We start from the raw sequence: 13,380 nt of genomic DNA, 5'->3' as shown, positions 1-13,380 counted from the left end.
TGACGCTTTTCGGCAGAGTTCCTCTATATCTACCCCTTTTTCCAAATAATTAAAAGACATAATATTCATATGCATGGTATTTAAAATAGAAATTAAGTATCACAACCTAAGTCCTAGACTCGATAAACTGATAAAAACAGAACCCAAACTATTTAACTAAAAAAACTAGCTAAAGCATTAATAAAACAACTATATACTAAGATAAGGTTGTTGACGCTTGCTGCCATGTGAGGCCAGCGCTCACTCACAGGTTTCTGAACATAAGAACCAAATTGTACCTCCGGTATCATCGGCACTTGAATGAAATGTAAAGGGACAACTTGAAACTTGATCATTTGAAATGAACACAATTATGAACTTAAAACATGTGAATACAAGAAAATACGAATGGAATATGAAGACTGAACAAACGCATTCAAAAGAGGTCAATAAAACATTCAACGAGAGAATCATACCATAACATAGGTTCGTCATGCACTTGCCTTAATCGTGGCGATGATCCGACTTCACACCTTTTGCACCGACACTTCCTAAATCTAAGAATCATATTATACTCAGAATTTATTCAAGAAAGTCAACATGACTATACATCGGGTGTCCGAGCTATGCTCTTTACCCGAATCTATGCTCTTTACCCAAATCCCGAAATCCTCAATTCTATCATTTTTCGAGAATTGGACCAATGATCCAAGTTGCTCGCTGATTGAGCCATAGCTTTTATCCTACTTAACCAATGATCATAAGATAAAATATCTTGAACATCTTCTTGAAATTTCATGCGATTTTGCTCTTAATCACATAATCAAATTTGACCTCAACTAGTCCTGATTTCAGATCAAACTGTTATACATGAACCGGTTCGATAATCCCTAATTTTGGCGATGAGTCCGGTCATCAAAAATCCATTTACGAACAACTAGGGATTACGAAGATGTTACCTTTAGCGACAAGATCACGGATTAGCATCGAAACTGATGAAATCCCCAAAAATCCTTTTCTTTCCTTCCCTTTCTTTCTTTTTTGGGTGAATTGCATATTTGCCATTGGTTTGGATTGGTTTTCTAGATTTGCCATTGGAGATGAGTTAATTTTATATTTGACATTACAATCTAGGTTGACAAAACATACCTACCACTGGACTAACTGTGGTGAGTAGCACCGTTTGGCAGGGGGTTTTCTTCCCTTTTTCTTGTTGGAAAGGACATAAGTGCCCCTAGCTATAATTTGTATATTTACCATAGTTTGGAGATAAAATACAGCAACCAAAATACACATTGTCTTCATGTCAAATAAGAGGAAGGAAAAATGTAGCAAAGAGCCACATGTTTCTCAGCATGTTGACGACATTAGAATTTAAAGTTTCACATGTTCATAATGTAGTTAGGAGTATAAAATCACATAAGCAACCCAAATAGACCACACATGGGTCATCTTGTTCAATTTGAAGGCACAACCACATGGTTTTCAAAAGGACAAGACTACATATGGCACCACAAAATATGAGAAGTAACTCCCTAACACATCACATGGAGACATCAAAATAAGCTGCTAGCCCCTGCTTCCGTCCCTTCCCCTTGATGTATTATTGCTCCCTTGGCCCGAGGATGAAGTTCTTGATGATATTTTTGACATGGGAATAATGGGAGTTAGTAGCCAATTGAAAAACAACGAGGGGGCATCATATTAATGGCTGAAAGTTACCTTTTGCTAGCTATAGGTTCTCCCTAGCAAGCCTTAGCAAAGTGGCCTTTCTCACGACAATCAGGACATGTTCTTCTCTTAGTTATACCAGCCTCATCAGAAGCTTTGTACCAATGTACCCTTGATCTTCCTGGCTTTCCCCTTAACTTTGACTTCTTCAACTTGAAACCAAGATCTACAATTGCCCATTGGTTCTTGGAAGTCATTGGGTTCCATACCGCAACATATGTTTCCCTAAACTTCTAGACTGAAAAGTACTCATGAAAGTAGTTGTTCATGTTTGCTCCCCTAAGTGAACCAATGAAAGCTAATGCATGGTTGCAAGGCTTTCCACTAACTTGCCAGCCTCTACAAGAGCATGCATGTTCCTTCAAGTTCACCGCATACCGCCATACCGTTCCTTTTCTAGATACCACACTAACTTCAGTGGTATCATCTTCAGAGGTCCTTATCACAGTGTAATCTTTGAGCTTCTTGCTTTGTTTGTTCAGCCTTTTAATGAGGTATAGAATCATTCTTCCTTCCATTTTTGCAGCACCTCAAAATGCACTTGGCCATCAACATTTGCCTAAGCTTGTCACACAAGTCCACAATCTGTAGCTCCTTAATTTTCATCACCCATTTATTGAAAGACTCTGATAGGTTGTCCACCTTTGAGATCTTAGAAAACTTACTCCTACTCCATAAATATGGGTGATTTTGCTCTAAGTAACTAATAGTTGTAGGATAATTCTGAGCTATCTTGTTCATGTGGCAGTTGTACTGGTCGATGGTGTAGCATTTTTCAGCCGACCACATATTCTCAGCAAAAGTGGGCCACAATATTGCTTTTTCAAGTTCTTCCATAGGTGCCTCATGCACTCCCGGTGCTCAACTTCTGGATAAACATCAGCGGTAGGCCCCTCTATGTCTTTTCCTGCATCTGTGTTAATGACTAACCCATGAGGAGTCCCAATTGCAGTCTTTAAGTTCTACACAAACCATGTACAACTCTCTTTGGACTTAGCCTCTATCACACCATATGCAACAGGAAAAAGACAATTGTTCCCATCTATTGCAACAACTATTGCCAACTGCCCTCTGTGCTTCCTAGTGAGGTTTGTTGAGTCCATTGCAATGTAAGGTCTGCAACCTTGTAGAAACCCATCTATACATGGTTTTAGTGCTATGAACAGCCTCCTAAAGCACACTTCACCCTGAAAAAACTCGTTGTCAAACTCGACAATACTTCCTGATTGTGCCTTCAGTAACTCCTCTTTAAAGGTTGGGATTAGCGCATAGCTATCATCCCACTTCCCAAATAGCTGCTCAATTGCCTTCTCTTTGCCCTAGAAAATTTTGTCATACCCAATCTTTATCTTGTACTTCTTTTTAATATTATCCTTTAAAACACTTGGCCCTGGAGTAGGACTGTCCTTTAGCCACTCAATTGCTTTTCAGCAACCCAGTTATTTGTTGCCATGACAACTTCACTCTTATTTACTGAACAACAATTGTGGGCAGGTCCGTTCACTTTCACCTGCACATGAAAATTTTCATAAGTTTTCATGAAAAATTGTTCAAAAAACTATCTGAAATTTGGTTTCAAACATATTTACTTTGCAACCATAGTACTTCTTACTAGTTGAAGTATGGAACTTTCATTTGAAACCTTCAACTTTCTTGCAATAAACTCTAAATCTTATTTAATCCTTCTTCTCTGTGTGAAAAAAAATGATTCTGTGTGAAAAAAAATAGTCATGAATGATCGCATGGTGTGTAACAGCTACCTTGCAAGTAGTTGTATATTTGGACAACACTCCATCAATACATGGATCCTCCAAATCATAAGTAAATATTGGTTCATGGTCACAACCATCGTCTACTTGGTCAGAGTTGGAGGAGGCAACAACAACACCCTCATAGCTGCTATCACTAAGAACCTCCAATGAATCAACATTCGATTGCTAGTCCTCTTCATCATCATCTGCCCTATGTTTTCTCTTGTTGTCTTTGGCCTTCTTAGGTTGGGCGAGCTGTGTAACAACAATGAGTGGGCCACTCAAGATTGGTGGAGTACATGAGATGACATTCTCAGCAACATTTCTCCTCACAAATGGGTGACATCTCCTTTTAGTTGGTGAACACTGCAAGGGGCCACCAAATTCATGCATGACAACATGTATGTGAACCACTCCATGCTGAGTGTTGTGATAAACCAATCAAGCAGTTGTTCATCTGTGGTTATCTCTACCTCATTGTCAGTTGAGCCCTCAAACTGTCTCCACAAGGTGGTATATTGCTTTAGCCCACAATTGCACACTTCCTCGATGTCATCAACTAGTACAAGAATCGAATACATATCCCGATTTGCATTTACTGTCAAATTATCCCCTTTTACATTAACCTTTGGACCTCCATATGACAAGCAAAAATAGGATTCCACCCTAACAACGACATTGTACTAGCTGTGAGCATCATCAACCCTACACAAAGGAAAGTGATTTAAACATACATCCATCATAAAACATCATCAAGCACTCTACAAAAGGGAAGTGTACATATTGTTCCATATAGACCTCTACTCGGCTCCAGGCGCTCGGCTCCAGGCATGATCTCTGCTCCAGGAAGGCGCGACCCTCCTGCGCGAGCTGCTCCAAGCGACTGCGGCTAGGCCCTTGCCCCGCCCCCTCCCGCGCGACCTACTCCAGGCGGCATGACCCTCCCGTGTGAGCTGCTTAGGCGCCCCCAACTAGGCTCACTGCAGTGCCCCACTGCTACAGGATACTCCCCAAACTGCGCCAATCAAGTCATGTATGGGATTGAGGAGCATTTGAGAGGGGAGATGTGAATTTGGGAGAGGAAAGGGAGATTTGGGAGCTAGGGTTCATGGCCAACAGGAGGAAGAAATCGAACTTGGCAGGTGGGCCTGGATGGGAGGGATGACTGAAGGTGTACAAATTTGGGGAGGGGTTATTTGGTCTTTCAAGATCTCCTCAATTTCATATTTATATTTCATGATTTTTTTCCTTGCCTTAAATCAAAGGAATAGTAATGTGAACTCGAAGTAGTGGCACACAGATGGCATATACATGCATTCCAGCGGCAAATATGCAATTCATAAATTTTTAATGGCAAACCTGAGTATAGGGTTAAAAGTAGTAGCAAATTTACAATTTTTTCTTTCTTTTTCTTTCTTTCCTTTCCTTTTCTTTTCTTTCCTCTTTTTTCTTTCCTCTTTCCTTCCTTTCTCTTTCTTCCCTCTCTTCTCTCTTTCTCTCTCTCTTCACGTCCGGCCTTCTCCTCCTCACCTAGCGACGCGGGAGGAGGTACTGGGCGCCGATGCGAATGGTGGTGACACCAGGCGACGGTGGGCTGGCGCAGACCGGTGGCCTAGAGGCGGACCACAACTCTATTGCGGCGTGGACTGGGTGAGGTGGAGTGACACTGGACACAAAAAGCAGACCGACGCAAGCGGTGTGGCTAGCCAAGACTGGTAGCGGACGACGATGCTAGGGTTTGAACGATGGCGCGGTGAGGACGATAGGCTGGGTGAGGTAGGGTGGTCGTAATTTTTAGGGTTAGGGTTATGCAGCTCAGTTTTGGTCGGTCCAGGGTTAAGGGTTTTAAGATGTCGGGGTGGCAGCCAACATCCCTTTAAGTGGCGCCTGACATTGAAGGCTGGTTCGTCGATCAATTGTTTTGTTTGCTGTAAGATTTAGTATTACAGTAGAGTGTTAAGGTCGGAGCCAACAAATTCCCTGAACTAAATTTCTAATGCTCAATAACTATGAAATTCTAATCCATGGACGTATTCACTATTTGAAAATGGTGTTGTCTCTGAGAAACACAACATTGAGTTAGGCTGTAAATACTTCATTGGAAATGTTTGGATATATATTTTTGGAATGATAGATGTTTATGTGTGATGGGTTACTGAATCTACGACCTCGCAAGGCACTACTGTAGACCTCTTTGGGCTAGACGCTTTCTCAATCAAAAATGGAAAGAAAGACGGAGTCTATCACCTACGTCATTTCTCAAGCTAAAATTGAAGCATTAAGTAATCGTTACGTCATACAATACAACATCCTTCTATCTATAAGTGATTTCATCTCTTGCCCCTAAATTCAAGTTTACTCCCACTTAACAATTAGAATGGCAAAAAGAAAAGAAAATGAAAGGAGAAAAAAGTTAGGATTCTGCAATAGCAAATGAGGCAAACAATTCTTTCCAAGTATGTTATATTTTGGTAACAAATGACAACTAGACTTTAGCACAAATTGATTGTAATAAATTCATTTTAATCGTTATTGAACCCTGCCAAAGCCAACTTTACTTCTAGATTATAAAAGTTGATATTTAAGGTTTGTTTGGAAGAGATCAGCTCTTGGATTCTTGCAGTATATTGAGTTTGTAGGCTAAAATAAAGTAATTTAAATTAACTACTTTTAGTCTAAAATAAAAAACAAGATGACTCAACCAAACACTGCCAACCTCCCCGGCTCTAATAATTCTTGGAGCTAGGATATCTAGCTCCAAGAATTTCTTGAGGTGAAGTTCTCGCAAATAGGTTGACCTCCTAATCGATAAAATTGGGCAACTCAAGCACCAAAGTATCCAATATGACAGTGTTTTGTTAATAGTGACAAGACCCATCTTAAAATAGGTTTTTGCCATCTTAGCTGAGACCAAAATCAAATAGGTTTATGCTATCCTAGCTGAGACTGAAAGAAAGAGACAACAAGTATAAATAAGTCATTAGGGCATCCCTGAGTTGGATCTTGTCAATGAAAATTGGTGATGTGGGAAGATGGCAAAAACCACTACAAGTTGAATTCACGTAGACAAAGCCACTCTTTCAAACTACTTTAATGCGTAAGTTGATCCGATCCGTAATTCAAATGGTTTTATGTACATAAGTTTTATATTTTACATGTTACATGGATGTTCTGTAAATTTTGTTTCAAGAGTGAGAAAGTATGTTGATAAAAAAGAAATTATTATTTATTGGTCCGCCTTGGACCTTCTTGATTTAGGTATAACCCATTAATGTTTGATCTTGTTCGCAGAGGCTAGGTGCAATTTAAGAAAATACACTGTCAAAACTAGAACTATGAAAATAACTAAGAAACAATTATTTTGTTGGTCTTCTAAGGATTCACTATTTTTTTCAACAAAACTATGGAAAAACCATGCAAAAATGAAAACAAATGCAACTTTAGTCAAACAACTTCTTTTTTTCAAGGAGCTTGTAAATTTAACACTGACATCACCAAAACATTGAGCACAACACATTTTTACAAAATTCCTTAGCTTTATGTATGCTTGAATTTGAGTAGTGATATCTGATGAGGATATATAATTATTTATTACATATTGTATAAATATGGTGCATCTATAAGAGATACTCATGTTACATATGTCCTTTCTCCATTCCAATATTGTTATGGAGTATCTAAGGATGTGGATAAACATCGGGTAGGTAATTGTACCCGACAAGAAGCCATACCTAGCTTGCGAGTCGCGACTGCCTATACGGCAAGCTGAGGTGTCGAGGCTTGGCATTAACGGTGTCTGCAACCTTTCGACTTCCGAGAATGTCTGGTGAGTGTCAAGGTGTATAAGAGTATCTCTACTTGCGAGTCGAACCATCCAAAAAAAATCAGCCACGCACAATGCGCTTGGTTTGCCTCTCCTCTCTCCAACCGTGTCAAACCATTGCATGGGACCCACAACCAATAAAAAATCAATTTTCTCTCTCACAGCCTGAAACACTCGCTCGATGGCCTGATAGAGTCAGTTGGTTTTACTGTGTACATATATTATTTTAATGCGCATGCATCGAAATAAAGATGGGGATGAGTCGAATCTTCTGCCTGTGCATGGTTCGGATGCTCTGCAGTCGGATCCGCATCCTCTAACTACGTTTCGGTAAAGTCAGAGGTGCTACAGTAATTTGTGAGTGTGTGAAAAGTAAAATGCAGTTTATCATTATAGCAGTTACGGGAGCAGAAATACTGTTGAAAAGGCTTCTGTAGCAGTACTGTATCACTAAAATTTTGACCGTCCATGCGTGATTCGACAGACGAGAAAATAAGAATTGCCGAACATTGTAGCACATGAAGTAAAGTCAGAGAATACGTATCCACAGTAGGGATGAGTCGCTTTTTTTCGTTGGAGATGGCCTAATTATGATGGCGAAGCAGGTTGACAATCGTTTAATAAAATCAACTCCCTTAGCTATGCGCATTAAATGCGCGCTGAAGACAAAAAAAAAAGGGAACATGACTCTTTAGTTTTGGATCGTTAGAGATATTGCCTAACTGGCTAAGTCCCAGAGAATGGAGCTCCATCACGAGTTCACGACTATGAAATGTTCTATGCATTCGGAAGATCTCCCTGAGTAGGAGGAATGTTTTTTCTAGTCGCGGGTATTTCCATTCGAATTAGGCTATCGGGAGTCAAGTTTCCGACTACTGCCTTCTGAGCAGAGTTTTAGAGCTAACTGACAAGAATATATAATTATTAATTATATATTTTATAAATATGATTTATCTATAAGAGATACCTACGTCGCACATGTTCTTTATTCGTTCTGGTATAGCTAGAAATAGTCATGGAGTATCTAAGAATGCGGATAAACATTAGATAAGTAATCATACCTGACAAGTAAGCTGTCTTCATATTTAATAGGTTTCTCCTACATATCGGAATGATCTATGATTTAGGAAAGATATGCTCCGATGAGTCTATAGTAGGTTACGTCTGCCTTGCCTCAGCTTTAAAAGGAGGGTATGAGATGAGATACACTTTTTTGTGAGCACAAGCCCGTATAAGCACTCGCGCCTTCAAAATCTGTGAAGTTGTGAAACCCTAGATGAAATCTAGTCAAGTAGAATCCATATACACTCATCGAAGATCTATGATAGAAAACCATCATCATCCGATTAGAGCTTTGGAACCAAGAACACGGAGATATTTGCATAAATCTATATACACTTCTATTTGTAATATTTGTTTCTGAGATCAATTAAGACAAGATATGATATAGAGTTATTATCATTCGAGAGGCTCGAACATGTATAAAAATTCATATCTCTTTTACAATATTTTTCTATATCTAACATTGTATCTCTATTTTACTTATAAATATTCGACGGTCGTGTTACCTATCGTGTCGGCCTAGATACTTATGTTCAAATCCAAACAGCCCCTAGCAAGATCCACTTATCACCAAGTATAGGAAAAACAAACAATGAACAGAAGGACCGGACAAAAACTATATCACAGGATGGCAAGAAGATACCGAAGACAATAAAAATAGAAAAAAAAAAACTGAAAGCAGAAAGTTAGCTTTAGTGGAACGCAGAAAGTTCCATGTAGAAATTCGAAACCACCACCCGGAAACCCAGACACCGCACGAGCCACGCACGCCACCGCTGTCCCCTCCCGCCGTCCCACCACCTCGCCCGCCGCCGTCGCCGGGGTCTTCCACCGCCGCCTCTCTCCCGCGTTCGCCGTACCCAGCTCCCCCAGCGCGCGCCTCACCCGCTACCGGCCCGGTCGCTTTCTCCGGGCGAGGTAAAGCCGCCACCTTTCCTCTTATTTACCATTTCTTGTGCTGACGAGCACGGCTCGATCCAGATCCAGGTGTCCTTGGACCGCGACTGCGCCTCTCTGCCTCCTCCCGTTGGCGTCCTCGTCGAGTCGTCGTCCTCGTCCCCCCTGGACGCCGCTGGTGTGGAGTGGAGATCCGATCCGCCCGGACTTGAGGAGTTGATTCCTTCTTTCGCTGGTGAGGACGCTCTTGCTTGCTTGGACGGATTGCTCGTGTTTTTCTACGGAATCCTGTCTTTTTCTGTGAGCTCTGAAATCCAAATGTTTTGTTCCTGCATTCTATCCAATTGTTTGCGGAATTGTTTGCTGACTGGTAGAGCATGATCCTGCGGTGAGTGAGGCTAGCTCGCGCAAGCTGTTGGACTGGGCTTTTTCTTGGTTAACTGGTCAAGAGACGAGTTCTGACTAGCCGACAGCGCGAGATGGACTCAAGCGCCGAAGTTGCTGATGCTATTGGTGCAATGGGCATTGACAATGGGGCGAATGGGAAGTATCTGCCCAGTGATAGGGTAGAGGGGCTTGGAGAAGAACACGATGCGCTGGCCGATGGGGCGCATTCAGGCGAGAGTGAGGTGATCAACCCGGCTGAAGAGGTGGAGGGGGAAGCCACCTCGCACTCGCAGGATGTAAAGCCCCGTATTTCTGAGGTAAGAGTTTGACATGTTTATACATTGTCTTTGCTGATGTCTGTAGATGGTTTGGTGACAGTTGTGTGTTCTTTCTGGTATTTTCATGTGCTGTAGGGAAGTCAAAGCCATTCACCCAAGGTTGTTAAAGTTCAGCGACAGAGCCCACGAAGCGGAGATAAGAGTCAAGCTAGGAAAAGCTCTCCCAATCCTTCTTATACTAAGGTGCCCATTGCACGAGTTTCTGATCCGGATCTTGTTGATCGCTCTTCATGCAATGGTGATGCTGATGTCAATAAGAAAGTAAGTTCAGTTTTCGTTATGACTTATGATATGCTTATAATTTATAGGGCTTAAATACATGACAGCTGCTATATACAGTGTTTGTAGAAATGTTAGGGCATGTTTGGTAGAGTTCTCCCTGATTCAAATTTTCTGTGGAGAGTGATTCTCTAGGGGAAGTGATTCTATAGCTGAAAGTGATTCTCTAGAATAAACTATACGGAGGAAGTGATTCTGTGTGGGAAGTGAATCAGGGGAAGCTGTTTTTTTCAGCTCCCCAGCTTCTAGTTTATTTCAGAAAATCACTCCCACAGATTCCATTCAGAGAATTAAAAGCTGAAAGCTACTGTTTGGCAGAGCTCCCCCTGATTCCTGTCAAGAAGCTGCTCTGTGAGCTCTGCCAAACAGGCTAATGTTTATTGCAGTTTAATCTTATACAAATTTGTTGGTGATGTTTTCATTGAGAAGGCCGGAAAGAGCAGTTTTCGCCCTGTTGCCAAGGAGAGTTCATCAATTGAGGACTCAAGGTATGCTGTTAGTTTCTACCTGGTGCACTTTGTGTTGCTTTGTTTTATCTGTTTTCTCAAGCTGGATTTAACATATGTGATCGAGGCATCCAGTTAAGTCATGCGTATTAATTTAATAATACCCAGATTAACTTGAGTAAGCGATGGCTATGTATTATTGGTAGTTTGTACAGCTGAGGTTGCTAGGCCTTTGGTAGTGTAAAAGTGCATGATTTGATGCATTCTTGAAGTATCTGTTCCTTCAAATGATTCAAAGGTTTTCTTTTTCGTGGGCTCCTCTTATTTCTTTGAACGTTTCCTGTTGTTTGTGACGCAAACATTTTTAGCTGTAGATATTAATTTTAATTTATTAACATCATGGCACTCGACATTTTGGAAACCACTGTTTGCTTAAAATTCCCATCATGGTATGGTTGAACACAGTTCTAGTAGAATGTCAAGTATTAACTTTAGTTTTTGCACAAGCCTATATATATTCTTTTCGAACCAAAACTTATCTTAAAGACTTTTTTCTCTGTAAATCTATCCTTTTACCTACTGCACATAGATATTAAAGGAATTTCTTACAATGGCATATGCTTCTTTCCATCCCAGGGAGAAGGATAAAACTCAGAAGGCATCAAACCAACGTTCTGTCAAAAAAGAGGAAGAACAATCAAATGACAGAACAAAACCTGAAAGGGTTGGCAGCACTCCTGCTTATGGCTTTAGTTTCAAATGTGATGAGAGAGCTGAAAAAAGAAGAGAGGTAACTCATTGTTAGATAACCTAGCACCGGTTTTAGTATCAAAACAAATGGATACCATTCCTTTGCTTACCCACTTCTGCAATTGTATAGTTTTACTCAAAGCTTGAGGAGAAGATTCATGCACAGGAATTGGAGAAAAGCAACTTGCAAGCAAAATCAAAGGTTCATGTTCCTAGTCTATATTCATGGAAGTGATATTGCTCAATGCTACATTGCATATAATGTTGGCTTTTGTTATTACTGTACAGGAAACTGAAGAAGCTGAACTCAGAATGCTGAGAAAGAGTTTAAATTTCAAGGCAACCCCGATGCCCAGCTTTTATAAGGAACCACCACCTCCCAAGGTTGAGTTGAAGAAGGTAATTGTGTTAGGCCCTGCTCATGGCTAACTTTCTTATTCCTGCTTTCTCTCTAGTGAATTACTGGCCTCAGAGATGTGCTATCTCTAAAGAGAAAATCATTTTAGCTATCTCTTAATCGGTAAACATTCTTAGTATTATGAATTCAGCTGGAAAGGATTCTATCAATCAAATAATCATCCTCGAAGTTTCTGCCTGTTAACATATGTATATATGCAGTAATTCTTGAATTCTGTGTTTCATGTCACAGTGAGTTGAAAACCTTAATCCTGGAATAATAGTCTTTAACATGTTATTAAATGAACCTTTTTTGTTGTTACAACAAGATTTCACTCTATTGATTAATACAACAAAGAACTTTTGCAGTTTTGTACTCAAATCTGAATAACGCATTTCATTATATCTAAAAAAGTAAAAAGCCAATTACACAGTCTTGCCTGTACATTGTTAAAAAAATTGAGAGCGTAGCATGCACTTTGCATGTTGCTTGTACTTTGTAATAAAGATTCTTATTTGACAACTAAATGTATAATATGATTATCTGCAGCATTACATCATTCTTCTTTTGAACCATCTGTTGTTATCAGCATGTACCCTAATTTATAATTTCTTTTGCTGAATTCATTGCAAATTCATTATCTATACTTTTTCAAGCAATTAACAGACATTTAAAAAAAAGAGCAAAAAGTTACGAGGCTCGAAAAGCCTAATTTGAACTTGTTTCCTTGCTTGGCTCTGGATTTCCCGTAACGGCTATGCTGCAAACTTTTACTAGGCAGTATGTTACTAGGTATAAGGTTACTGCTGTATCCTGGCTTCTGAAGGATGCTACTTATTTGCTGTTTTCTATCTTAGATCCCTACAACCAGAGCTAGATCACCAAAGCTTGGCCGCTCCAAGAACACAACCTCAACAGGTGCAGAAGGAAAAACAAACCCTCCAACCCGTTCAGCTCGTATGAGCCTTGACGAAAGGGTTTTGCATAACGGTGTCAAGAAAGAACCTGCTGCAAATGCAGTGAAGAAGCCCCAACGGAAATCTCTCCCTAAATTGCCATCGGAGCAAACAGCTTCTGTTGGCATCACAGTGTCTCTTTCATCCGCAGAAGAGCTGGAAAACAGCAAGGCATCGACAGATCTCGTTCAGGAGCCGATCCGTGCTCAAATTACTCCTGAAGAACCTGGATTCGGTGGGTAGAAAAACCTATCAAGTCAGCTCCTATGAAACGCGAGAGTTGTGCCTTAGCTTCCTTTACTACATTTTGCTATTTCTGCAGTAAACTGCTGGCTGGTATCATGTACTAAAATTAGTTTTGTCACCAGGAGTTTGAAGAATGACAAGTAACCCCTGTATTGTTATCTTGTCAATTTTCCTTCGCAATTCAATGTAAGGGTGGCACATGTTGTTTGTAGTTGGCAACGATTGCACATGACTAAATCCTGTTTCCAGGGCTAGAAACTGCCTTTTCCGTATCATTTTCTTTGCCTTTCTTTCCTACGAATCCATAAGCAATTATGCGAGCTTTGTGACCCGTCCAT

General features: G+C 40.4%; 1 protein-coding gene across 4 annotated transcripts; it reads left to right on the top strand.

The window, feature by feature from the left end:
• The first annotated feature begins 9,025 nt into the window (after positions 1 to 9,025).
• On the top strand, positions 9,026 to 13,317 carry LOC133926995 (protein WVD2-like 5). 4 transcript variants are annotated; one of them, XM_062373204.1, is made up of 9 exons: positions 9,026 to 9,264; positions 9,328 to 9,478; positions 9,646 to 9,947; positions 10,044 to 10,229; positions 10,674 to 10,735; positions 11,330 to 11,483; positions 11,574 to 11,645; positions 11,732 to 11,842; positions 12,698 to 13,317. In XM_062373204.1, the coding sequence occupies exons 3-9, from the start codon at positions 9,723 to 9,725 to the stop codon at positions 13,037 to 13,039; spliced, it is 1,152 nt and encodes a 383-aa protein (XP_062229188.1). In that variant the 5' UTR covers positions 9,026 to 9,264; positions 9,328 to 9,478; positions 9,646 to 9,722; the 3' UTR covers positions 13,040 to 13,317. The 4 variants fall into 4 exon arrangements, with proteins under 4 accessions (XP_062229188.1, XP_062229190.1, XP_062229187.1 ...); XM_062373206.1 differs by having other exon boundaries at positions 9,618 to 9,947; positions 10,677 to 10,735; XM_062373203.1 differs by having other exon boundaries at positions 9,618 to 9,947.
• The last annotated feature ends 63 nt before the right edge of the window (positions 13,318 to 13,380 follow it).

This window comes from Phragmites australis, chromosome 8 (assembly GCF_958298935.1).
Source record: "Phragmites australis chromosome 8, lpPhrAust1.1, whole genome shotgun sequence".
Taxonomy (NCBI): domain Eukaryota; kingdom Viridiplantae; phylum Streptophyta; class Magnoliopsida; order Poales; family Poaceae; genus Phragmites; species Phragmites australis.
This window is presented reverse-complemented; position numbering and strand designations above follow the sequence as displayed.

What these genes read in the sequence shown, in the direction of transcription:
- LOC133926995 (XM_062373204.1), top strand. Translation starts at nt 9,723, where the DNA reads ATGGACTCAAGCGCCGAAGTTGCTGATGCTATTGGTGCAATGGGCATT. An exon ending in GAGCTGAAAAAAGAAGAGAG is followed by an intron (nt 11,484 to 11,573) that starts GTAACTCATTGT and finishes GCAATTGTATAG; the next exon opens with TTTTACTCAAAGCTTGAGGA. An exon ending in ACTTGCAAGCAAAATCAAAG is followed by an intron (nt 11,646 to 11,731) that starts GTTCATGTTCCT and finishes ATTACTGTACAG; the next exon opens with GAAACTGAAGAAGCTGAACT.